The sequence below is a fragment of the Nipponia nippon genome, unplaced genomic scaffold (genome assembly GCF_047370975.1).
Source record: "Nipponia nippon isolate SJK-2023a ecotype South Korea unplaced genomic scaffold, ASM4737097v1 scaffold_4, whole genome shotgun sequence".
NCBI classification, from domain to species: Eukaryota; Metazoa; Chordata; class Aves; order Pelecaniformes; family Threskiornithidae; genus Nipponia; species Nipponia nippon.
The window spans coordinates 55060072-55084069 of NW_028262358.1; the positions used below are offsets into that span (position 1 = coordinate 55060072).

At 42.6% G+C, this 23998-nt stretch overlaps 1 protein-coding gene across 1 annotated transcript; it reads left to right on the plus strand.

Annotated features, from left to right (window-relative positions):
• Positions 1 to 3609: 3609 nt before the first annotated feature.
• Positions 3610 to 23784, plus strand: GINM1 (glycosylated integral membrane protein 1). Its single transcript, XM_087777537.1, has 8 exons — positions 3610 to 3833; positions 13037 to 13096; positions 13274 to 13370; positions 16266 to 16417; positions 18384 to 18540; positions 19294 to 19424; positions 20891 to 21054; positions 22881 to 23784. The coding sequence occupies exons 1-8, from the start codon at positions 3738 to 3740 to the stop codon at positions 22987 to 22989; spliced, it is 966 nt and encodes a 321-aa protein (XP_087633663.1). The 5' UTR covers positions 3610 to 3737; the 3' UTR covers positions 22990 to 23784.
• The last annotated feature ends 214 nt before the right edge of the window (positions 23785 to 23998 follow it).

Below are 23998 nucleotides of genomic sequence, written 5' to 3' on the forward strand. Positions count from 1 at the left end.
TTACCTCACAGTTATTAATTAGAGGGTTATAAAGTGATTAGCAGTCCCAATATTTGCCTGGAGCGCACGGCTACAGCGCAGCCTGTAGTACCGGGGGTGACACTGAAGAAACAGACAAGCAAACAGAATTTATTCCCTTCCAGTTGACGCCATAGCATGGTTGTTCTTGGGCTTGCGCGTTAACAGCTCTACGAATCTAAAGCTCGTCATCGTCGAAGCAAGGGATCCTGCTCCCCTGCGCAGAGAGCTGCTGCTTCAGGCTGCGTCGCCTTCACCTCTTTCCAGATCACGCTCTGGTACTCATTGCACAATGAGTCGATTCAAGTCACTAATCTGTTGGGAAACAAGTTATTTTTATTGCTGAATTTGCTTTCTGCCAGATGAGTGACCCGAATTGAGTCAATTCAAGTCACTAATCTGCTGGGAAACAAGTTATCTCCTCTTTAAGAAGCAGCAAAAGTAATACCAGATCACCAGATTATACAGCAGCACCTTTATAAAGAGCCGAGCAGGGAATTTACCCGCTTTTCTGTTCATCGCTATCCTGCTGCGTGATAGTCCTGGAGACGTAGTGGGCTGGTCCTGGCACCAAGATCTGCACTGCAAGGAGTTGTATTCTGCCTCCATAGTGTGCTGGTCTTCAAAGCTGCTTGTGCTACCATCAAGCATTTTGCAGTGTTGTATTGGTTTTGTGAGCTTATTCCCAGTCTGTACATCAATCCTGAATTGATTCAAGGCTGTTTTTAAGCCATCCTGTATGGCAGTTATTGATAAAAGAAAGCACTATAGCACACATTATATTTATTACTCTGAAACTTTAAGAGCGATGTAAACAGTTTTATGCAAGCCTGTGCTGACTGAAGTTTAACTATTTACATGCTACTTTGAGAACTCGTACTTTGCACTTCAGTAAGAAAGCATCCCACTTACTTAGGTCAGACTTTTATCACTGGTTTTAGTCATAAAAGAAATTAAATAATAATTTCCTTATTCTTTATACTGGCTTTTGCCTTCTAATAAGCCATGGCTATAATGAAGGTTCAAAGAAAAAATGGCTTTTCATGATCACTTGAAAAAGTCAGAAACATCACTTCCAACTTAAATACAAAACCACTGAAATACAGCACTTTGGGCACACTCAGCAGCTGGAGCAGTAGTCAGTCTCAGTACAAAATACTTTAAAATGTTACACATTTTAATAGTTATAAATGTCAGGACACGTTCACCAGTAGACTAGAGGAGCCTAGGAGGCATGCGTCTGAGCCAAAAGGGGAAAGCCCTGTTGTTATGCTCCCAGCCTGTCCCAGCACTGAGTAGTTATTAAATCATCTAAGGAGAGATAACTTGTGAAACTAGATCCCTAATTGTTTAGTTATTGCAAGGAATTTTACCATTTATGTTAAATAAAACTGTTGTGACATCCATTGTGCTGCGACACTAACGAAAGCTTTGAAATTTGGGAGAAACAGAAGTATGTTGAAAGCATTTTTAGTGCATATTTTTTGCAGTTTTAATTAAGTTCCAGGAGAATAAAAAGAAAGGAAGAAAGAGGACTGAAGAAAAGGGGGTGCAAAAGATTGGGAGAAAAAGGAAAGAACAAAGGAAACAAAAACGGAAGGAAAGCATTACTTGATAGGGAGTTTACCAGGAAACTTGCAAAAGGAGACAGTCAAAAGGAACGGGCATTCATCTCCTATTCCATTTCAGGGAGACGCTACATTCCTTGAGGTCAGCTGAGAACCCAGCCTGAACTTTGCTGAATCTATAAATTCTGCACATCAGCGATCCTTGCTTCCCTGTATTTTTATATGCTCCAATACCATTAATTATTATGCCTCTGGTACATTTTGTAAACATCTTAATCATGAATCTAATACACAAAACACTGTCGTACTGTAGCTTGCTTTTGCTCATCCAGGATTCACCGGTCCTGTTTTACGCCCGGAGTGCAACTCATAGTTAGGAATTTAGGTAATTTAAACTTCCTCCCACCAGCACATGCGAATGACTGCAAGTACCAACAAGAGCTGCATTCTTGTAGCTGCCATCCTATCCCCGAAGACTCTTATGCGCCCCTTACGCGATTCAGCAGCACGTCTTGTTGGGCAGCTGACTTACCACATCGTTTTCTGCCTTGTGAGACTGCATGGTGAACAGGCCCTTTACCCATTTCTTTCAGTTCACCAGACACGACAGATTAAAAAAAAGTCTTAAGGACAGGTCTAAGAGAAACTAGGTAAACTAGGTGATGGTAAAGAGAGGCGGTGGAACTTAAGACGTCAGAGTTTTTATCCCTTCTTCCATGACTGACTTGTGTGATTAGAGGGAAGGCAGTTAATCAGCTTTATTTCTTCTAATCTCTAAAGCAGTACTAACTGCTGATAATAAATGCATTTAGCGATGAAATATTTGAGGTTTTCACGTAGTATGTATGAAATATACTTCACAATATATGACTCTCTTAGGCCCCATTTTCCAGTGCCTTGTATCTTGTGCCAGATGTTTATACCAGTGTCTCATGAAAGCAAACTGCATATAAAATACTAAGTTTCTCTGGGCTTTATGATTTATGTTCGGTATCAACCAAGTGGGGGTCACACAGCAATATAATATCAGGCTACAGATTGCTCCGACAGGACAGCTAATTTATTGCCCTGCCCCGGGTATATTAAAACCTGCCTAGACAAGTTGTTAACATGTTTGCCACCCTTGCTGTTAGAAAGCTTTTTGCTAACATATAACGGCAGTCTTTCTTGGTGGAAAGATTTTTCTCCTCATGTCCACCGAGGACTTGGAGATCCAGGTTGTTTCCTTTCTCTTTGCCAGAGACTTCCACGGTTTTGCTGCCGCTATTACGACTCCCTCCGTTTTCTCTCCTCTAGGCTGAAGGCCTGCAGCTCTTTAAAACTGTATCTCGTGCTTTCTTCCTTTCTGATGACCCTTTCTGCTCTCCCCTGGAGCCCGCTGCCTGCTTTTGCTTTCAAGAAACCTTTCTTGACATGGGGCGCTCAGCGATCGGCGCAGGATTACTCCGGCCAGGTAACCCTTGCCGTTTACACGCAGAGCAGGTGGAGAACTGCAGGTGCTGACGGGCGCCAAGGAAGTGGATTGGTCCCATGAGCCTACGTTGGCCGTTCCATAAATAGCGGTAATTATTAACATTGGACACGCGGGTCACTCCCCTACTACGCAAAGTGCTCTCAAAGGCTGTCGTCATCTGTTAACGGTAACGGGCGTTTGCAGGAGCAGGTACGTTGTCCACGCCTTAGCTGCAACGCCTCATTCGGGACCTGCCAGCGGCGGCGGGGCCGGGGCCGGGCCGGGCCAGGGCAGCCGGGCCGGGCCAGCCCCGCCGCCGCCGCTCCCGGCAGCGGCCGCAGGAGAGCACCGCTTCGGCTGTTTCTCTCGCTCAACTTCTGCCCCGCTTCCAAAACCAGGCCGTTCCCGAGCGCCCGCCCGCCCTCAGCGGGGAGCCGGCCGGGCGCCGCGGCCCTTTCTAGCGAAACAGCTGGTGCGGCGCCCGGGGGGCTGGGCCCTGCCCGCGGCGGGCGGGGCGGGGCGGGGCGGGGCGGGGCGGGGCAGCCGGCAGCCTGCACATCCCGCCGGGGGCTGCGCGGCCCGGCCCGGCCCGGCCCCCTGCCGCCGCCTCCCCCGCTTCCTCCCGCCCCGCCCCTGCCGCCGCCACCGCCGCCGCCGCTTGTTGATGTTTCACTTTGTTTTAATTCCCGGGTCGCAAGATGGAGGCGGCGCTGGGACGCCGAGAGCCGCCGCTGCTGCTGCTGTCGCTGGCTGCCGCGCTGCTGGGCCCGGCCGCGTCGCTGCAGCTGGGCCAGGTACTGACGGGGCCGGGGCCGGGGCGGCAGGGCAGCCCCAGCCCCAGCCCCTGCCCCTGGCCCCGACCCCCTGCCTCCGAGGGGTGAGCCGGGGCCCGCCGGGGCGGCGGATCGGGCGGCTCCTGGCCGGGGCGGGCGGGAGTGCCTCGGCCGCGGGCTGGCGCGGCCGGGCGGGCGGCATCGCCGGCGAGCGCCGCTGGAGAGAGCGGGAGAAAGCGGGCGAAGCCGGGGCGCCGAAGGGCGGTGTGCCGGGTGCGAGGGCTTTATTTTCCCGGCTGTAGCGCTTGGCAGCCTGGGGTCTGTTACCCCTTCTTACAGCGCTTGACCCGCCCCTCAAGCACGTTTCCGTCTGAAATGTGTAAAAATGGTACAAAAGGACAAAATTATGCATCTGCCACAAACTTGGTTACCGTGTGCGTAATGTCTCCCCCCTGCCTTTAATGATTTATTTATATAGGATTTGATATGCCAAAGCAAGTACCTGACAGGTTGAGGGGGGAGGTAGTTACTTCTATCCACCGTACGTGTATTTATATTGTATTTTTATGCTTGTCTAACCACATCTTGGTGGTTCAGTGCTATAGAAGTACGCAGTGCGTTAGGTCCACATTTGCTCCTAGTGATTTCTGTGCTCTTGAATTGAACCACGTAAAGGTTTTCAGTGTAGCGGTATATTACAGGGCATCGTGCTGTCTGCTTTTCCGTTCCAGTACTCATGCTGTACCTTGCTAAGATTAGGCTTAAATTAAATTTGGTGGCTTTCTAAAGAGTGGGAGGAATTTTTTGAGTACTACTTAGGAGATCTTCTCATTGGGAATAAAAAGATGTGCCATGGCACAGCGGAGCTTTGACCTCTAGAATTACAGAAAAGAACTGGGTACTTCTGTCTGTACTTGAATCATGACTAAATACATCCTCTAATTGTTATAAGCATGAGGGAAGAGCTGTGTTGGGTTTGTAGTCACTTGTCTAGCCAATGTGAAGTTGCTGTCATGGGAGTAAATTTATTATGGCTTTTTTCCTCCACAGTTTGTGGGGTTTTTTTGTTGTTTTTTTTTTTTTTTTTTTTCATCTAAGTAAAACCTTTCCAAGAAAGCCTGATAGAGGCCCTGTGCTGGCACATCCTGTGCTGCAAAGCAGGATTCTTGGGCTGCTGCCTGGTTTCTCCTTCTCTATATGAACCTCTGAAGAGAGATCTGCTTAGCTGTGATTTCGAAATGGGAATCTAGATCTTCAGACACCTGTAAAAGTGCATCTGTGCTTGAAGTCAGGCGCTCTAAAGAGAGCAGAAAGAGTTCAGTCCTCAGGTACCTTGCTTATCCCTCTGAGAAAGGGAGTGCTAGCTTGAATTTGCCGCAAGACACGTGAAGTGACAATGGAGTATAGACCTATGCTCTTGCTTACCTTCTCCCTAGAAACTACCCCACTTTCACACCAAAACTTCAACTTGTTTGTCACAGCTGGCACTTGTACAAGATGCGGAGGCACATCTGCACGTGCTATCTTTGGATCTGAAAGTATGGGTGAGGACGGTGCAGGGCTGCCGGAGCGGGTCCTGTGGAAGCCAGCTTGGGGTCAGAAATAGAGTAGGTATGCTTTAGAGTGCTAATAGGGCTTGACTTAGTAACTGGGGTGTAATGCCTTATGGGCATAGCTGCGCTGTTTGTGGGGTTGAGTTTGTCCAGTTGTGCTGTACCGCTTAGGTGGCCTGTCAGCTCAGTTTTGCTAGTTGGAAGTGTCTGCACTTTTTTAGCGTTATACTGGTGTGGTGGCCTAAGCATATGCAGAAAAGCTCTTTTAAGAGTCAAAAAGGGAACATATACATTTTTACTTTAGTATTTTTTCTTTTTAAATCTCAAACTCAAAAAAATAAAAAGTTGTGTTTCCTCCCCCACTATTTCTTTTTGTACATACAGGATCATTTTTGACGTAGAAGGAACAGAGCACCTTGAGAAAGTTTTGAGTAGCAGAATTGCTGGGTTTTGAGCATGAGCTGGTTTATGGTGGCTTGATAGGAATGGAAGTGCCTCAGCAGTGGGAACAGGCAGAGTGGGAATGCCGCGCTGTCAGGTTGGCTTCAGAAGCCACGAGCTTAACGACAGAGGGCGACGGGGTCAGAACAAGCGCGGTCTTTCCTCAGAATGGCTTGGGACTGCGGGCTGGTGGGGAGCCGGCAGCATCAACATGTTCAGCTTGGCTTTGACTGGATACCACGACTGTGCCCTCTACAATTCTGTGAGCCCGCTGGCAGCGTGCTGCTGATAGCTTCGCGTTTTGTAATTCTTGTACACGGTATTAAAGTTTACCTCCAAGTTGATGGCCGTGATGTTACAGAAACCATAACGGAAGGACTGAGGAAAAACCTTGAAACATTGGAATAACGTTTTGTAAGGCTGAAATGCTTTTGTTCAGCTCCGGAATGTGAATGCCTCCATTGTTGTGCAATACTTGTCGTTTCTTAAATAAGCTGTTTTGAAATCTGGGCCTTTTTTTTTTTTTTTTTTTTAAACATTAGCATGCGTGTTTTGATTTTTCTTTCTCTTCCTGGATGAGCAAAACTGGATTACAGATTGATTGATACTAGACAAAGTTCAAAAAAAAAAAAAAAGGCAAGGAATGATGCAACAAGACAACCAACCTTTGCATTAAAGTAACGTGTTTTTCTGGGGCAAGGTCAAGACAGGTTTTGTGTGTTAGAGTATTTTTTTAATGTGCTGATAGAACTGGCTAAAAGCACAGTGGGCTGAATGTTAATGCTATGTTGTTTGCTTACTCTGTTTGCTTCTTGATAATTTAGGTTTAACAGTGTTCTTTCTAAATGGCTTACTTGCCTAGCAGACTTTTTTTTTTTTTTTTCAGTTTAGTTGCCTGAAAAACATTGTTTTCAGATTATTTATTGGCTGCAAGAAACCTCTGTGTGGATGGATTATTTCACAACAGAAGAAAGTAATCTTCACTATATCAACCATTTGAGTACCTACGCAGTGGATATAATTTATTTTAATCAAAGAAGAAACTTGTCAATAGTGACATGCTGAAATGTTTCTTTCATCACTTTATGCCAGTTTCTCTATTAACAGCCTGGCACATACTCTGAACTGTATGCTTAAAAGATCTGACATCATCTTTCCCTGTATATTTGATTAAATTAAAGCAGTATGATGCAACCATGTCCCGGTGATGTGAGACTAAGTATTCACCTCTAAAACTCCTGATAAAATATTCATAGTATGAGTTGCTTTAGTAGGGAGAAAGCAAAGGCGATTAATTCTAGCAACATATGTAGGGCAAAGGAAAGGATAAGCAATATTATACTAAGAATCATCGCAAAGCAAGGAAGGAATGTAAGTGTGCTCGTTCAGAAAAGAAAAGCAGAGGAGGAGCATCATGTTAGATTTTTGTATTAACAGAGATAGTTCAGCTTTAGTTACTTAAGCAAAAACTGGATTTCATTATCTTACCTTAAATATTGTCATGCAGTTCAATAATGCCAAACCTTATTGGAGAAGATTTTGTACTAAAATTTTGTAAAATGTGAGGGACTAATTGTCATCCTGCAAACTTGTCAAGTCAAACTTGTCATGTCAAACTTGTACCATGATTATTTCTTAGCTCAGTTATGCCTGATGGCAGTTAAGACTCATCCTACAACATAGGTCTGTTTTGACTCTGATGAAGGAATTACGAGAAGCACAGATCACAGAGCCCTGGATTGCAAGTGTACAGTGACAGTATTGGGAGCAAGTTGCCCATGTGAGTGCCAGGACTCAAATGGTAGGAGTTTGGGTGGTAGTTTTGTTTGTCTGTTTGAACACTTTTTTCCTGTTATCTCTTTTCAAATTTGGAAACAAGTTATTAATTTTGTCTATTTCTTATCTGTTTGGCAGCCTTCATTGGACTTTATATTTTCCTGTCGCAAACAGGATATCCCAATAGTGCCTGTGTAATGGCTGCAAGGGGATTGTCTGTCTTCCAAGTCTCTGTACAGCTGGCCATCTTGCAAGGCACTATGCCATCTGTTCGAGTGCTGCCCGCTCCGCTTCCCACAGCCCTTCTAGTGCAGAAAGAGCCTTCTTCCGAGAGCCTCAGCAGGGAACAGCTGTGCTTTGAGTGGGTTGGCTGCTAGCGGCTGAATCTAGATGGGGTTTATGTGACTAATGCAGTTGTGTAGGACTTAACAGTCACCCTGTGCTGGGAGAAACTGTACGGTGCACCCCGTCAGGTACCCACTGCCCGCGGAAGAAGTTTTTCTGCGTTTCTGTAATCAGATCTGTTTGAAGTTCTTGCGTGATCAGAGCCAACAGCTTTGTCTTGTGCGGCATTTTTCATAAAAGGCTAAGATTAGGTGAAATGTTCTCTGTAGATTTGTGTGGCATTGGTATGGGGAGTCTTTAAGAATGAATGAATATTCCCTTTTAACTTGTGCCAGATGCTTTATATTCTTTGCTGCTGTCTTTTCCCCATCTTGCTCTTCTGCTGCTGCTGTGATTATACTGCCCCAGTTAACGTTCCCGCGTTCCGTTGCGGCACATGGTGAAAGAGAAAGGATTAGAAAATGATCACTGTCTACTTATCTCTATTGATCAAGTTCACAAAAATTCACTAGTTTGTTGTAATGTGTGTGGCTACACTGTTACTGCTGTTGCAGTTCTAGCTGTCCTGGAGCAGAATGGCATACATTTGTGGTATAAGTGCCGTCCTCTTCACAGGTACCGTGGCCATTGCCACTGTAAATATCACTGCTGGAGCACTAAAACAGTGATGAGAAATCTTAGGAAAACTCAGGAGAGACATCTACATCCTATAACAGCATTAAGAATGATGGGACCACTTTTAGTGTAAATGGGAGAGTTTTGTGTGAAGGCATTCAGCAGCACAGGAAGGGATAAGGTGCTGTGAATGATGGAATGGGTCTCAATGGTAAGCTGAAAGCACAACCTGATTCCTAGGGACCTGAACTGCTTCTCGGGGCGGTCCTTTGATTCTGACTCTGTCGTGCAGCTTTCTCAAATTTACCAATGAATTCAGGACCTTTTAAATTACAGGACTGTCTGAAATTTATGTGAACTTTTGTGATATTGTTAATACTGAAAATTGTATGTTATACAAACAAGTTTTACACTCACAGTTCAGGCTTCTCTAGAACTTGACAGTGTAATATTATGGATTACTGCAGAGGACCCATGTCCTGCTGTCAGTGACTTTGTTACTACAGGATTGGCTTACTATGCTTTTGATACGCAAAATAAGTGGTGTAGGGTTATTTACTTTTCTTAGTACTGAAGTTTATAGCCATAAGACATATCTATAAGACACATCATCACTTTTTTTTTTTCCCTAGGTAGTGAGTTTTGTTATGATAACATTAAAAAAAGTAATTTCTCTGTTGAAATTAAAGGATGTTTCATAATCTGTGAGTCTTCACAGAAAGATGGGTATTTGAGTTATCAGCGGGGCGCTTTCTAGCAAGTATGGCTTGTCAGGCCAGGCATTTCATCATGAAAGCACCGTGCAAGCGCTGTTGGCCTGCCCAGTCTGTTTCCCTCCCAGTTTACAAGCATGAACAATGTATGGCTCTTGAGCACTTATTCAGGAGCGGGTATCAAGGGGGTACCAACCGGGGTTGTGTTACCAGGGGGAATGCCGTGCATCACCCATTCCCTGCTGTGGGTGAAGGTGGGCCAGCTGGGATCGCGCTCTGCTCTCCTGTGAGCTGCTTGCAATAATCCCTTCCTCTTTCCCCCAGCCCTCCTTTTCATTGCGTTTGGCATGCATCTTGTGCTTCTTGCCCTCACGTAGATTTTGGTGTGGGGTGTGTAGGGTCAGGAAGATTGGCCACAGCAGGACCCGCTGAGTTTTGGGTGCGGCACTGCAGGAAAGACCAGTGGGAAGCTGTGGGAAACCATGGGAAGCCATAGGAAGACAGCAGTGAGGAACTCACCTCCAAGGAAGGATTGTGTGAGCTGGGAGCATTAGCATAAAATCAGGAAGACTGAGTTGGAGGACTGTTATTTTCCATGGGAAGATATTGCGAAGAGTAATGAACGACCTGTTCCTAAATTGTAGCAAGGAAGCTTCAGGTTAGGCATTAGGAAAACTTTTAACGTTAAAGCTAGCTGAGCGCTAAATAGTAATTGAGGAGAGTGTGAAATTTTTGGACATCACTGGAGAGCTTTAAGAATGAGTTAAGTTAACTTCTGTCAGGAATGACATCAATATAGTTGATTCTGACTCTGGAAAAGTTGGTCTTCCTCTGGTCCTCGAGATGTGTCTCTATCAGTTTGGGAACATTTGGTGCAAGAACAACTGAAAACCGATTATTTGTTAGCACCAAAACTTTGAGATCTATTTGAAACGTTTCTTAGCAAGACTGGCACCAAGTCTTTGAGACTGCTTAGTGAAGAAGCAAAACTGGAACATATGACAACTCAGGAGAATGGATGTACAGAACATGGGCAGTCATCAGTAGAAGAATGTGTTGGATCTGGATGTGAGCAGACTGGTCACAGGAATGGCAAGAATATGAGTTCCCCATTGCTTGTGAACACAAAATTGCAAGGGTCATGGTGTAGCTACTGTAGTGGAGTATTAATCATTGCTCTGTTATTGAGCAGCTTTATGAACCTGTGCCGTTCAGAGGATGCCCCATCACCTCGCCTCTGACCTGAGGGAGATGCCGCGAGGACAGGCAGACCGTGCAGCAGAGCCGATCCCACAGCTTGTGGCCGTCGGAGCAAGTAGCCCAGCGCTTTCCTCCCAGCTGCGTGCTTGCATCTCTCGTGCTTGTCTGGCTCTTCCTTGCTTGTTGGACTGACAGAAAAACAGTCCATCAAAAAAAGGGAAAGTTTTCCTGACGATTTAATGAGCTAAATTAGCTCACTGGCTTGACATAAATGAAAGGGAAGGATGACCTGCAGGAGAGGAGAGATCTACGCTGTCTCTTTTAGTGGCAGAGGCAGCAAGCTGTTAAGCTGTCTTATTTGTCTGCACGCTGTGATTTATTTTTTTGTACAGAAGTGATCCGCTGAAATATTTTAATTTCTTAAACATGTAATATGCTCTTCAAGTGTGAGTTTTAAGTACATACCAGAATTCATGACTGTGCTTGTGGATACTACGTCAACAGAATTGACAGCTGTTCTGAAGAAAATTAATCATCACCTATATAGCTCACTTTGTACATTTAATGCTCAATTGTTGAGCACATCTATCTTGCCCCATACCTTTCGTTTTCAAATAAAGCATTTGATTAAAAAAAAAAAAATCTAGGGGGGAATTTTCCCTTTTTTCATCAGTTACAGGCTATCAGTCACTTCCTTTTTCTTGTAATCTCAGTGAGTCACTTTGTAGAAGTTGCGAAAAGATTGCAAAATACTTTCTGTGTAAAGGAACTCAAATTTCGTTTGAGGCTTAAAAACTGAAGGAATGTTAAGACTGCCTGGAAAATCCATCTTTTGGGCCCTTTGAATTCCCAGAAAACAGAAAAGCCTGGGAAGTCATGACACAAGGTTGTGGTAATCTGTTAAGCAATCTGAGGGTGTAAAGGAAGTACAGCTCTGGCTGCTAGATAAAGAGCTAAAAGTTCGGCGGCTTTTTTTATTCTTCAGTCTTGAGAAGAAAATAATTGGTTTGAGGAAGTTACAGGATAACAGGATAGATTACATCCTATGATTATATTATTGATCTGGTCTATATTTTTAGTAATAGACTTCCAGTTCTCTAAGTAAATTGGTACTTTTCCTTTACTTTGAATAGCTAGGATTTAAGTTTTGAAGAAAAGTCAGTATAAACACCTGTTTCCTAGAAGGGGCATCGAGAAAGAGATTTCTCTTTGGTCTCAGTGGCCAGAGTTTTCCTGCTGGTTTGAGAAACGTGTCTGAAACATCAAGGACAAATCATTTCCAACCAAAAGATTATCTGTGTTAGATTTTAAACCATGCTTCTCATGATGCCAGATTTCTGCTGAACCAGATTTGGGTGTTGTTTTTCAGTTTTTTTGGTAAGCCTGGCTACCTGCGTATACTGATTAACACCTGTTGTTTTAAGGAATTTTTTTACATTATAGTCGCACTTCAGAAGCTCTCTGTTCGTGAATTGTGACTATATTGCTCTAGGTACTGTATATTTCAAGTGTTTCCTGCCTGAAAATTTAGTGTTTTATAAAAATCCCAAACAAAAAGCCTTTTTATGTATTTAAATCTTTTAAAATTTATTTTAAATTCTGAGCAAGTTTGACTTTCTGTTGAGACATGACTGACTTTTTAGCTGTTAGTTGTGAAACCGTGACTCAAACACAGAGCTAAGAAAGATGCTGAAGACACGGAGAAGTTTTCCCGAGAAAAATGAAATGCAATTAGAATCATTTAAGGCTTCCAAAAGGCAAATAAGGAGCTTAACATTATTTTTGAAGAGGTGACTCGGGAAAGCAGTGTGGCAATTATTACTTTTGGCTATGTCCAAGAGAGGTTTGGCTTTTGTACGTAGGTTTTGTCAGGAGCAGGGCTGGGAGATGTAAGGTCCCATCTGCAAAAGAGCCCCTGAAATTACAAGGGTGAAATGAGAGGACAGAAAGAGTGAGTTGATAAATTGCAGCAATTAGGGTTTGAAAGAAGGAAGCAAATCCCCATTAGCTGTGAGTTTGGAGGTGTCCCGTGTGGCATAATTTGAGAACGATCACCAAAGAAAAGAAGCAGCGTTACTGCTGACACTGAAAAAACTTGAGTGTTCTTTAGTATAGGTTAACATACGTTAAATTATACTTCACCTTGAAGACTAAGTGGAGCGCGTAAAAAACACTTACAGAGAATCTGATTTTTACCTTGTACTGTCTATTATTTTTCTGCTAACATGAGAGACTACTGTTCCATTCTATCCATGTGAAACAAGTTCTCCTGAGAATTTTGGTTGATTATTATTATTTTATCTTTATTTAAAAAAAAACCTTTATACGTAAGGGGATGCAGCTGTCATTCTTTCTCATCAATCCTCTTTATTAAAAAGAGAGGAAAAAAAACCCCAACCCTTACATGAAAAAAGTAAGTACATTCCTCTTTCTTCTGTCTGCTGGATAGAAAGCCTGGGAATGTGCTCTGGGGATTGTAGGTTGTCATTCTGTCAGGACAATGTGTGAAAGCTGCCTGTGGCCTGCAGCGGCTTATGTGTTTCCTCAGAAACGTACATCTCTTCTCACTGTTGTTTTCCAGGAAACAATCAGAGTCGGTGTTACGATGTTGAAAACCAATGGAGAATTTCACAAAGGACAGGTTTGTCTGGTTTTTCTGTTTATTCAGTGAATTAAAATGCAGTGAAACAAAGTGTGCATGTGGATGCAAATACATTGTTTTGTCTGACGTCAGTCAGTATGAAGTGTGTTCCTCTGAGAACAGAATTGTAGCATAGGGCCTGGAACTATACACTCATTCTGTCTGTCTTTCTTTCAGGTTGTTTTTAATATCACTTATGTTAATGGACAGGTATATCTAAATGATTTTCCTATGAAGAGCGGGGTTGCCCATATAACATGTCAAACAGTAATATGTGAGTATTCTCTCTTCTCTTTTTTTTTTTTTTTTTTTTTCCTTCTTTTCCTCCCCCAGGGCATTTGGCTTCTCTGTTATCTAGTAACCAAAGCTTACAATGACTACATGTTCTCATACTCTGCGAACCTGAGCACCGATTTGTAGAAGCAAATAATTTCCCAAGATAGGATAATTTTGCTACTAAAATGGGTGGGGAAAAAAAAATCTTACTGCCTTGTTCTCAAGTCACATTCACATGCTTATTTGTAAATGGTCTAATCTGAAATCCAGACTCTGCCTATCTTTTCAAAAGAATGTTTTGCACTACAAGCTAGACAATGTAAACAGAAGGATGCAACTCCACCCTGCTAATGGCTGTGTCCCTAGGCTGGCTGGCATATATCCAAAAAGAGATTCAATAACAAAAGTATGAATTATTGTTAGGAAGATCTTTTAATTATCTCATTTCTGTGTGTATTGGATAAACAAGTTTCTGCTAGATAGGATATTATAGCACAAATACTCCAGTTTTGCTGGTGTCCTGCAGTGGTTAATGACTTCGAATTATCTTGAAACTGCTGGTTTTTATCACTGATTCAATGCTACACCTTTTGTGAAAGACCAGAAAGTACTGTGATTTTTTTGAGATACACAGAACATACTGTATAATTAATTAAGCAAGGGCCACTACGCTCATTTGATTTAAGCTTCTGTTGTATTTGGAATGATCTCTTGATGGATCAGGTGCAGTCAGTCTCTAGCTTGGTTTCTGAGCTCATCGTCTCCTTACAACCAGACATTTACTTAGAAAGTACTAATGCTTTTTCTAAATGGCTTCTCTGAGCCATGACCTTGTTTCTTGAACCCTTCCTTCCCAAGCATAATCAATTATTAATTTGACACAATTTCTTTTCTGGAGAAGGAGAGCAATAATTCATTTCTCTCTTTCTAGGACAGTTATGTTGCTATTGCTTCTATTTTTTCTATCCCAGGGCAGAAAAACATGGCAAAGTGTCATTTACCTGCAAGATAATTGGCTCCAGAAAAACAGATAGGATTTTATTGACTAATTCTGAGACATACTGAGCACTCTACTGTAGTTCCTATTAATTTTCCAAATGATAGTTGTATAGCTTGCAGTGACTACAGTTATGAATGTGAATCTGAAACAGTGAGAAAAATACTGATTTGGCGTGGGAGCTGGGAACCTGGAACTCTCTGTCTCCATGTCTGGGTCTGAGTCCTCAGCACAGTACCTCTCTCTCTTATCTGTAAAGTAATGTTTATGCTATTTACTTACTAAATCCTCGATGATACATTCAGATAACGTTTGTAAAATGCTAAAGGAATTTCGAGATACTTGTTACCTGTTAACAGAGGGGAACAGTACTCCTGAATGTATGTAAAAACCAGACTTGAGCCGAATATTCACGCTTTTGAATGTTAGAGACCAAGTCTCCTGAATGGTATTGTCTTGACACTGTTGTCAGATGACGCCTGGCACCTATATCCCCACTGGAAGTTCCCACAAATGTCAGTTTTGGAAGCATGAGTGTGTCCTTCACTCCTGTTGAATGTAGTGGGGATTGAGTAGCCTGGCACATGAAAAGTTGGGACCACAGGGAGCTTCAGCTACTTGGCATCTTTTCAGGCTTTGGTCCTTTAATGTATGCTTGCTGCTATACGTCAGAAGACATTCAGCAGCCAGGTTAGTGCTCTGGCTCACACCTACAGGGAACCTTTCTCTTTTTCTCTAACCTCTTTCTCTCCTTCTGCCACTTATTTTTGCAGTGGAAAATATTGCTAAACAATGCGAAAAAGTATTTTTCTATATTTAAAACAAGCAAAATAGCTTTATGAGGAAAGGGGTCATTGATAAAAGTAATGAACACACTGAGTTGTTACTGTGTAACTGACAGACACTAGCCCGACATGCACCCAGGTTGCCTCTTCGGCTCAGCACTGCGCTCGTGGCTTAGCAAGGGGGGCCAGTCCAGTCTCAGTTCACGTACCGTGCTGTCGTCTGCACGCTGGACCGACCTGTCACCTCCACTCTTGCACTTCGGCAGCGCCTCAGTTCTAGCGTGCCCTCACCGGTAGTAGAGGCATGGTGGCTGGGGAAAGGGTACTAACTCCGTACAAAACCAACAAGGGTAGAAAGGCAGTTCTCTGTGTACTTGTGGAATATCAGGTTGTTGAAATAGCTGAAAGCCTTTGGGTAGGAAGAGAGTTTGAGGTGTCACAGTCGCATATGAAAACAGGACACGGCAGAGAGAAAACATATGAGGGAACTGACACTCATCTTGAGTAGTGTATGCAGTGTGTGTGGGAAAAAAAGCATATTTGTTTCTCTATTGAGAGGAAGGGGAATGTTGTGCAAATAAAGATGTTTACACAGGTGGCTGGCTGGGCTGTGGCATTACTCTCATGAACTCCTTTAGCTTCACTAAAATAAGAATGCAGCAATAGTGAAGCCAAAGAGTGCTGCTTGGAGTGCTTAAATACAAACCTCAAAGACAGGGACGCAACATTGTTTGCAGGCTCCCTCGATCTGGGGATCGTACAGTGCTGCTGTTGTCTGCTGTTATATCATGAGGCTGCTCCGAGTTTGAATTGGTGATATACTGGTAAAAAATTGTGGCGTCTGTTTTACCTGTTGCCCAGATTGCTACTGCTTATAACAGCAGTTCCTGGAAGTGTTAAGGACATCAGCATACTACAGACTTCCGTACAACTGTTCAGGCATCTCTGGTTTGATGCTCGCGGTCCTCTGCAGTTGCAATGACTTTTCCATTCAGATGCTACGTGTGCAAAGGCATCTGTGTCAGAGCTGCAACTGTTTGCCCCACAGTTGTATACTGCTTTCTGGTTGGGGTGGTTTCTCTCTGAAAACTGTGACATTGTATGTTAACAGTGGAGAACGGAAACTTGGATAACTTACCAGATCAGCAGCGCCTGGGAACCGTCAGTGTTCGCATCATGGTTCACGAGTGGCCTCTGGCATCCAGTTCTGATTTGAAGCTGATTGTCATTCAGGAAGAAGTGACAGAAATTGACGGAAAACAGGTGAAAAACCCCCCAACATTCTGCTTGTTTTTAATTTAGGAGAGGCAAGTCGTTACGAAGGATTAAAAGGTTTACATGTGTCTGGCTGGTGGTTAGAGGGTAAAGTGTATCATCTAATGCTAGCTAGCACGGTACTGAGGGAGATAATACCAACCTAAGTTGCCTGTGTAGTAGCAGAGGTGTTTCATGAGGAGACTTCAAGTTTTAAAGCTTCTATTCCTATTTTAATTATTAAGTGTTGGATGACTTTCCCTTAAGCTTGTTAGAATCTCATTAACTCTGTCACATGCTCTTTCAACACACGCATTTATGCAAGCAAAGTCAGACTCACAAGCAATACTTGGTTTACAAAATAATGTACAAAATAAGTAAAAGGGGCATGGGCTCGTTCTGAGTCTTGAGGTTTTCCCCATTGTTCATTCCAAGCTAACAAAGTGTCAAGCATGTAGTATGGGGAACAGCTTGCAGCAGCAAACTCTTACGGCAGGTGGGCTTCTTGTGAAAGCCCGCAACACCTGTGAGCTTAGCCTTAGAATATTTTGCATGTAAGAGAACTAATTAATTTGAGTAAAAATCTTGATAATGAACATGGGTTTTGAGATGAATGAAAAAACCCAACAAACAAATTCTAACTGTATTTGCACAAATACCAGTGAATGTGACCGGTTACAGTTATAGCTGAGCTTGAAATGTGCAGAACTGAGTTCTCAAAATCACCTATAAGGTATAGTTATTTTTCCAACCAGAGAGGTTCTGGAGAGAGGATACAGCTGAAGCCAGCAAAAGTGTCAAATTTTTGTTTCAGTACCTGTCTGCATCTTACACATGTGGCCAGACTCTTTTGAAGCTGGCTTATGTTCTGCTGCCCTTTTTTTAAAGGAGAATGATGATAATAGCATTGATCATTGATTCTTAGTTAATTGCATGCTCAGCATGTAGTATTTTTTACAGGGATCTGCATCATGTCAAAATTTTACTCTGTTAGTGAAAAATCCCACTGAGAGGTTTGAAGCTTTTCTAATGAGGTGTTTATCCCGCTGTTAGGAGGCTAACATATCCTGGTTTGGTTCAGTTGGTACACCATAGCGTTGCATTTCAGGTTTCAAACTAGACATCACAATGCATTTCAGGTTTTCATAGGGACCTGGTAAGAACAACCAAAAAGCTAATGCTGTTTGCTTAGTTGTTCCTCTAAGTCAAAAGCTCTCAGCCTTTCTCATTAATTATCAGCTGGCAGTAACAATCGTGTCTCACTGCATTGTTCTGCGCACGTTCGAAGCAAAAGGAGACGGTTGGTTGGCCTGTGGCTCTGAAAGCACGAGTGAAACTATCACATGCTGCCTTCCTCTTTTGTTAGTTATATTTCTATGTAGCAGTTATAATTATGGTCACAAACACTCTGGATTTCTGTCAGTTCTCGGCCTCACAGTGCAGTTACTGATGTTAGCAGGAGTTACGCTGAATGTGTTCTATATAAGCGATGCTTGCAGTGATTATTAAGTGAAATGGGTGCAGTGCATCACTGGAAGAGGAGGAAGAAAACTATTCTTCTGGTTGTTGGAAAAAAGCAACATTACTGCAAAAGCAGAAGTGTCAGTCTTGCCTCAGCACCACTTTCAATGTTTGCAAGTGCTCTTTCACTACGTACTTGGGTTTTCCATGCCCTAAAATGCCTCCCTGGAAGAGGATCGCAATGAGCTGTGTAAGCTTGGTTAAAAGCCCATGGAGTGACTACCACATGCTTTTTCAGGGAGAGAGAGACCCAGTCTGTTCAGCATATTTTATAATGCGGTATAGTCTATAGAAGTGTGTTAAATAAAAACAAAGAATACTAATTCATGTTATAACATCCCTATGTCCAAATCTTAATGGCTTGGAGTTTTCTGTGACGCATTGGTTTTCTCTGCCAGCCTACTTCACTCTTACATTAAACTCAGTAATATCAACATGTTTGCATCTCTTACAGGTTCAGCAGGAAGAAGTAACAGAAATAGATATTTTAGTAAAAGACCTGAGAGTACTTAGACATTCAAACTACACTGTCCCTTTGAAAGAGAGCATGCTGTATTCCATCCCAAGGGACAACGACATGTTATTTACACTTCCCAACCTCTCAGGAAAAGGTATCCCTCTTAGCTTTTACATAATATTTTTATCCACAGTTGATGTATTGCTTTACAAGGGTGAAAGAACACCATTATTCCTGTGTTTTACATAGTGAAACAGTTTCGTCATTAACAGGAAAGTGTTTTGTGTGGTTCGGTTTTGTTTTTTAAACACCTAAATTAAGCTCTACATTCTAGGTATTTTGTTTGTTTGTTTTCAAATTTGTTCTTCTTTGAAGGACTTGATACTTGTCAATCTGCAACCCAGACATCTCACAGGAACAAATTTTTCTCTCAGTGCTATGATGGAAGTTTCTTTAAAGCTCCCCCTTTTTCCTGAGAATGAAAGAGAAAACTGGGGAGGAAATACCTGTCTGGGTCACTTCCAAACCAGAGAATAGTTTTTTTATTAAACTTGAATAACTTAAAAGCAAGAGAAGGTATTTGATGCCGTAATCTTATTTCAGTTTTGTTCAATCAAAAGCTCTCAAGGATTTCATAGGAGATGAATATTTTGGTCTAGTTCATCACCTTTTAATCTGGTGACAGCTGAAATCTACAGCTAAGGGCACGGCTAAAGGCTGCACCATAACACTGCTTCTGCTTCTTATCAAGTTCACTAGTCAAAAAAAAAAGTCAGCCTTCTGTGTTCCTGCTGTACATGTGTGAGAACTGTACCATAAGTATAGAAATGCAGCATGTTTTTGTTTTCCTGAACAGTGAGTCAAATAAAAAGCAAGCCCCTTACTAAATCTAGCTTTTCTTCTTCAGATATTCAAGATCCACTGCAAACTACCAGTCAGTACCTCATCCAGCAAGTAGAAACTACAGTAGATGAAGAGACATTACCTGGCAAGTTACCAGAGACCCCTCTTAGGATAGAACCTCCATCTTCTTACAAGGTAGTTTTGTGGTTGGTTTGTTTGTTTGTTTGTTTTAATTACTAGTATATACCTTTAAAGACTCGTCTAAAAAGGACAAGCAGGTTTTTTCCCGTCCCTGTGTTTTTTTTCCTGTTTCCCCAGAGGTGAAATGCATACAGCTTGGTGACATTCCTAGGAAGAAAAGTTGCGGTAACATGCTGCAGATAGAGCTGAATGTTATTCAGTATTATGGTTTGAGGGAATGAACTTCCTTCCCCATTTTTAGAATTGTCTACAGAAACACATGCAAATATTATGTTTTCCTCCTTTGTGGATGTTTACAGAACAAACCAAACAAACCCAGCAATGTTAGGATTCAGATAGCGGGTCTTCCTCATGTGAAAACCAAACGCAACATCCATTTAAAGATGATAAGAAGGTATATAACATTCCTAGGCCTTTGTCTTTGGTCCTTTATTTTTAATTTGAAAAAAGGCAACATAGCATGTAATAACTCATTTCTGGAAGAGAGAATTGCCATTCGTACTTAACCTAGTATTGACTTCTCAAAGTAACAAATATAAAGCAGCATAACAGTAAAGACCAGAATTTCTGTTGTGAGAAGTGTCTGACAATAACTGACTTCCACAAAAGTCTAAGAAATCCCCACAGCCAACCACTAAGAACAGACTTTTACAGACATACTCTAGGAAACTTAAAAAAAACCCCCTTCCTAAATTACCCCTTAGCGGTGAGAAATTGTTAGGTTTTTTTTTTTTTACTCCAGTAGGAATCAAATGGGTTTCTAAATCCTGCAAAGTTCTGACCTCACAGCTACTTCATGACAGTGAGTTAAGATCTTTACATTATACCAGGCTATTATACTAAGCATTCATAACAATTTCAAATACTGTTTAGCTTTAAATTACATCATTTTTTTCTGACTCTACTTGAGTGCTTACCCCTCTGGGAGCTGGGCCATTGGTCTCGCCCGCTGTAAGAAACACAGTAACAGCTTGAGAAGTTTCGGTTCCAGGTTAGGTAAGGATGGGCTTGATGGCCTTCTCCCTGGCTGAAAGAAACACTTTATAACCTGCTGCTGAGACAGGAGGGCCAAAATAGTAAGCTGGAAGTTACAGGTAAGCCAGAGAAGGTGCTACCCCTCTCCTGGGCTGTCAGTAACCCTTTCCCTGCTGTACACTGCCATGGTATCATAGCTTCTCTATGCCTAGGCCAAGTAGCTCACCCTTCGCCTGCTCTGTTCAAGTGTCCTTTATTTTCCAAAGTGGCCTTTCCTTTCAGGGAACTCTGCTAGGACGAGCAGAGAACTAAACCTTCCAAACTTTGTAGAAGAAAGAGGCCTGGGTCACCAGGCAATTCCATCCTGCTTTTACATATGCTTAAGCATACATAAATTTAAGTAAAACTATCATCATGTAATGTGATTCACCAGTAGCTACACAAGTGCACTTGCTATCTTTTTATTTTTACCTCTTTGGTTGTAGGTGATGTGCCAGTGGGTGGAAGACTTGAGAAAAGGGCTGTGCAGATTCTGGTTTCGATCTTTACCCATCTTCTTTAGTTTGATGGAAGTCATTGTAGTTGGAGTTGTTGGAGCAGCTCTTATTCTTAAAGTCTTAAAGGTGATTTTCCCTTCCTGTGAAAACAAGTAAGTAATTTTTGCTGGTTTTTTTCCTCTGATGAAGGCAAAACATTAAGTAAAAAGTCTTTCAAGAAGCAGCCGCATTCTGTAGGAAGATGATGGCAACAACTCAGTGAAAAGGCTGCCAGTAACTTTCCATTCCAAGTGATGTTTTGACACGCAGGCATTTGAGAGGAACATGGGAAAATCTTCCATTGGAAATGTCTTTAGCTTGGCTGTCGTATTGCCAAATTTTTATCAAGTCTAAGGACTATGTTGTGAGACACCATTAACATAGCTGCAAGAGAGGATGGTAGACGCTAAACAATTCCAACAACTCTAAATCTTTTCATACTCCTACTGTGTTGGAGTTGTTATAGTAGTTAGGAAAGGCCTCAAATTTGGCTTTGCAAATTTGTACAGTAATCCTCCAAGGAGGAGCTACCTGTGTAGGCAGCTTACAAGCCACAGTGATTGGTGCTAGCATTGGTGGCAAAAGGTCATAAATGAAGTTGATTGACTGCAGGTGGCTTTATTCACTCACTTGGTGTGTTACCAGCAACACTAATATTTTTCAGAGAAGCAAGCTCTCAAAGCAAGAGGTGGAAAGATGAATTAGTAACTGCAGCTAAGAAATCGGGATAGATTTAGTGCTGGAATGGGCAAGCACGTACATTTTAAAGCAACCCAAGTCAGTTCTGGAAGACTGGAACCGTACGTTCTTTCAGAAGTGACTGACAGTGTAGTGTGCTTCATCGCCCACAGCAAGCACAGCTGATGTCTTCAAATGCAACTGACCAGCTGTGCTTCTGAATGGCCCCGAGTGCGGTTAATTTATGGATCCACCCAGGGATACGACTGGCCTTAGTCCTTCTGACAGAGCTAGAAAAATGGAGGGTTGGAAGATCAGGAAGGCTGGAAACTGCAGTGACAAAAGAGGCCGTGCTTCCCCCTGACATTTCACAAAGCACGCTGTCAGTTTGGAGTACTTCTTGTAACTAACTTGTCAGAGCAGAAAAAGTGAAGAAACACTTTGTACGCCCCCCCTCCCCCCCAGCAGTACGTAGCTTAACGCTGCCATGTGTGAAACTTAGAACTAAGAAGAACTAGGAAAAAAATTCTAATCCCCATAAACTTTCAGTGAAGTGTCTGATGGCCCGTCCGTGGCAGAGGTCGGCACAGAGCAGAGGAACCAGCCTGCAGTAATTTCTCTTCCAGTTGGAGAACGTGGGGCTTGTGCATGGCTTGTCAGAGCATTTCAAGAAATGGTAACACTGGAAGGATGGTCCTCCCCCCTTTTAAAAAATACAAACACAAAAAACAAAACCCCAAAACCCCACAGTCATTTCCTTGCTACCTGTATAAAGCGGTCCTGTAAGAAGTGGTAAAGGTTTAACTCTAAATCAGCAAGAATGAGGAGAAGGTCTCATTTGGTGAATGACACAGTGGCAGACGTGAGTCAGGCCCCCGTCCCAAGTCTTTAATGCCATGCCACAGCAGATGGATACACCTAGAGGCTTTAGCTAGTCTTAGAGAAGGAGGTGCAAGAGCCTGACAAAGTAGCACCTGACAGCAGAGAGTTTTAGGCTACCATGAAATTGAGCATATAGAGCCTACGCTGCTGATACTTCAGATGCAGAAACTGGGTGAAGTGACCCCTCTGAAACCACAGCTACTACATCTTGGAACCAGTTTTCCGTCAACTTTTCATTCTAGCTTCATCAAAGAAGCATTATGAGGGTGATACTTGATGCATTGAGTTAAACTAAGTTTGGGGAGTTCAAGAATACTGTTTAGACCACAAAATTGTTTTGTACATAGTTTTTCTAATGCCAGGTAATCTTACTTTTCAGAGGCATCCTTCTCCTGGATCAAGTCAGCTTTGTACCTGTGATTACCATTAGCTTGCCTTCAGATCTTCCAGACAGGAAAAATAATTTAGATGAGAAAGCATGTACTTAATACTGTGTGTACTTTGGAGTTACTGTTTTTTTAAAAACAAATTTTTAGTTGACCTGAAATTTGGCACTTGATCTTAATACCTTATTTGTTTCCTACTAGAGAACTAAGTCAGTTGATTAATTGGTAAGGGGACACTGGGACCGAGGCCCAAAGCTGACTTCCCCGTGCCTCTCTGTAAAGATGCAGCCTTTTCAGAAGTTTCAAAATAAACCAGCTTTCCACCCTGAGGGCTACCATTGGTTTTAACTTCCGTGAAGTCACTTTTCCACACCTCGGACAGGATGCTGGCTGCCTTTGTGCCCATAGATAAACCAGGTCAGCTCTCCTGAAGAGCGAGATGATGAAATTCAGGGTGTCCTGAAGTCTCCAGGCAGCGTTCTTCAGGAAAGGACAAGGGAGCGTCACAAACATTAGCTGTGCCTGCAAGCCGAGACAAAGCTGCCCAGCCTGGTTTCAGGTCTCTTAAGGTCGAGTGTGCCTTGCAAGGAAAATATCACTGCCAAACATTTCTGTTACTCAAGTAATTCGACATTTTATATATGCAAAACAAAAATGAAAAAGGCAGATTTATATTTCAAGCACTTTACACTTTTATGGCCCCTTCCACTCATAAAAATTGTTAACACTTGTAAACGATGTGCTTTTTGTATCTGTGACAGCAGTACTATGTGAAGTCTCAAAAGAAAAAAGCAAATTCTCCAAAAGCACTGGCTTACTATTGCGAAGTAGGCCCAGTCTGCCCATGCTGATTTGTACTGTCAACATTTTTCAAATAAACATGTAAATTGTTTATTAGACTGTGTTCATGTGTGCATCCATATTTAGTTACATAAAGCAGCAGTTTCCCGAGTGTGTTAGATGCAGGGTACTGTTTGGTTTTTAGCTTTTCATTGTTTTTATTTACAAAAATTGTTTGTCAGAAGAATAACTAGGGAAGAAAGAAAAAAAAAGATTCTTAGCTGTGCTCAGTCTAATGCCAGGTAGTTATCATTTGAGTGATCAGAATTAT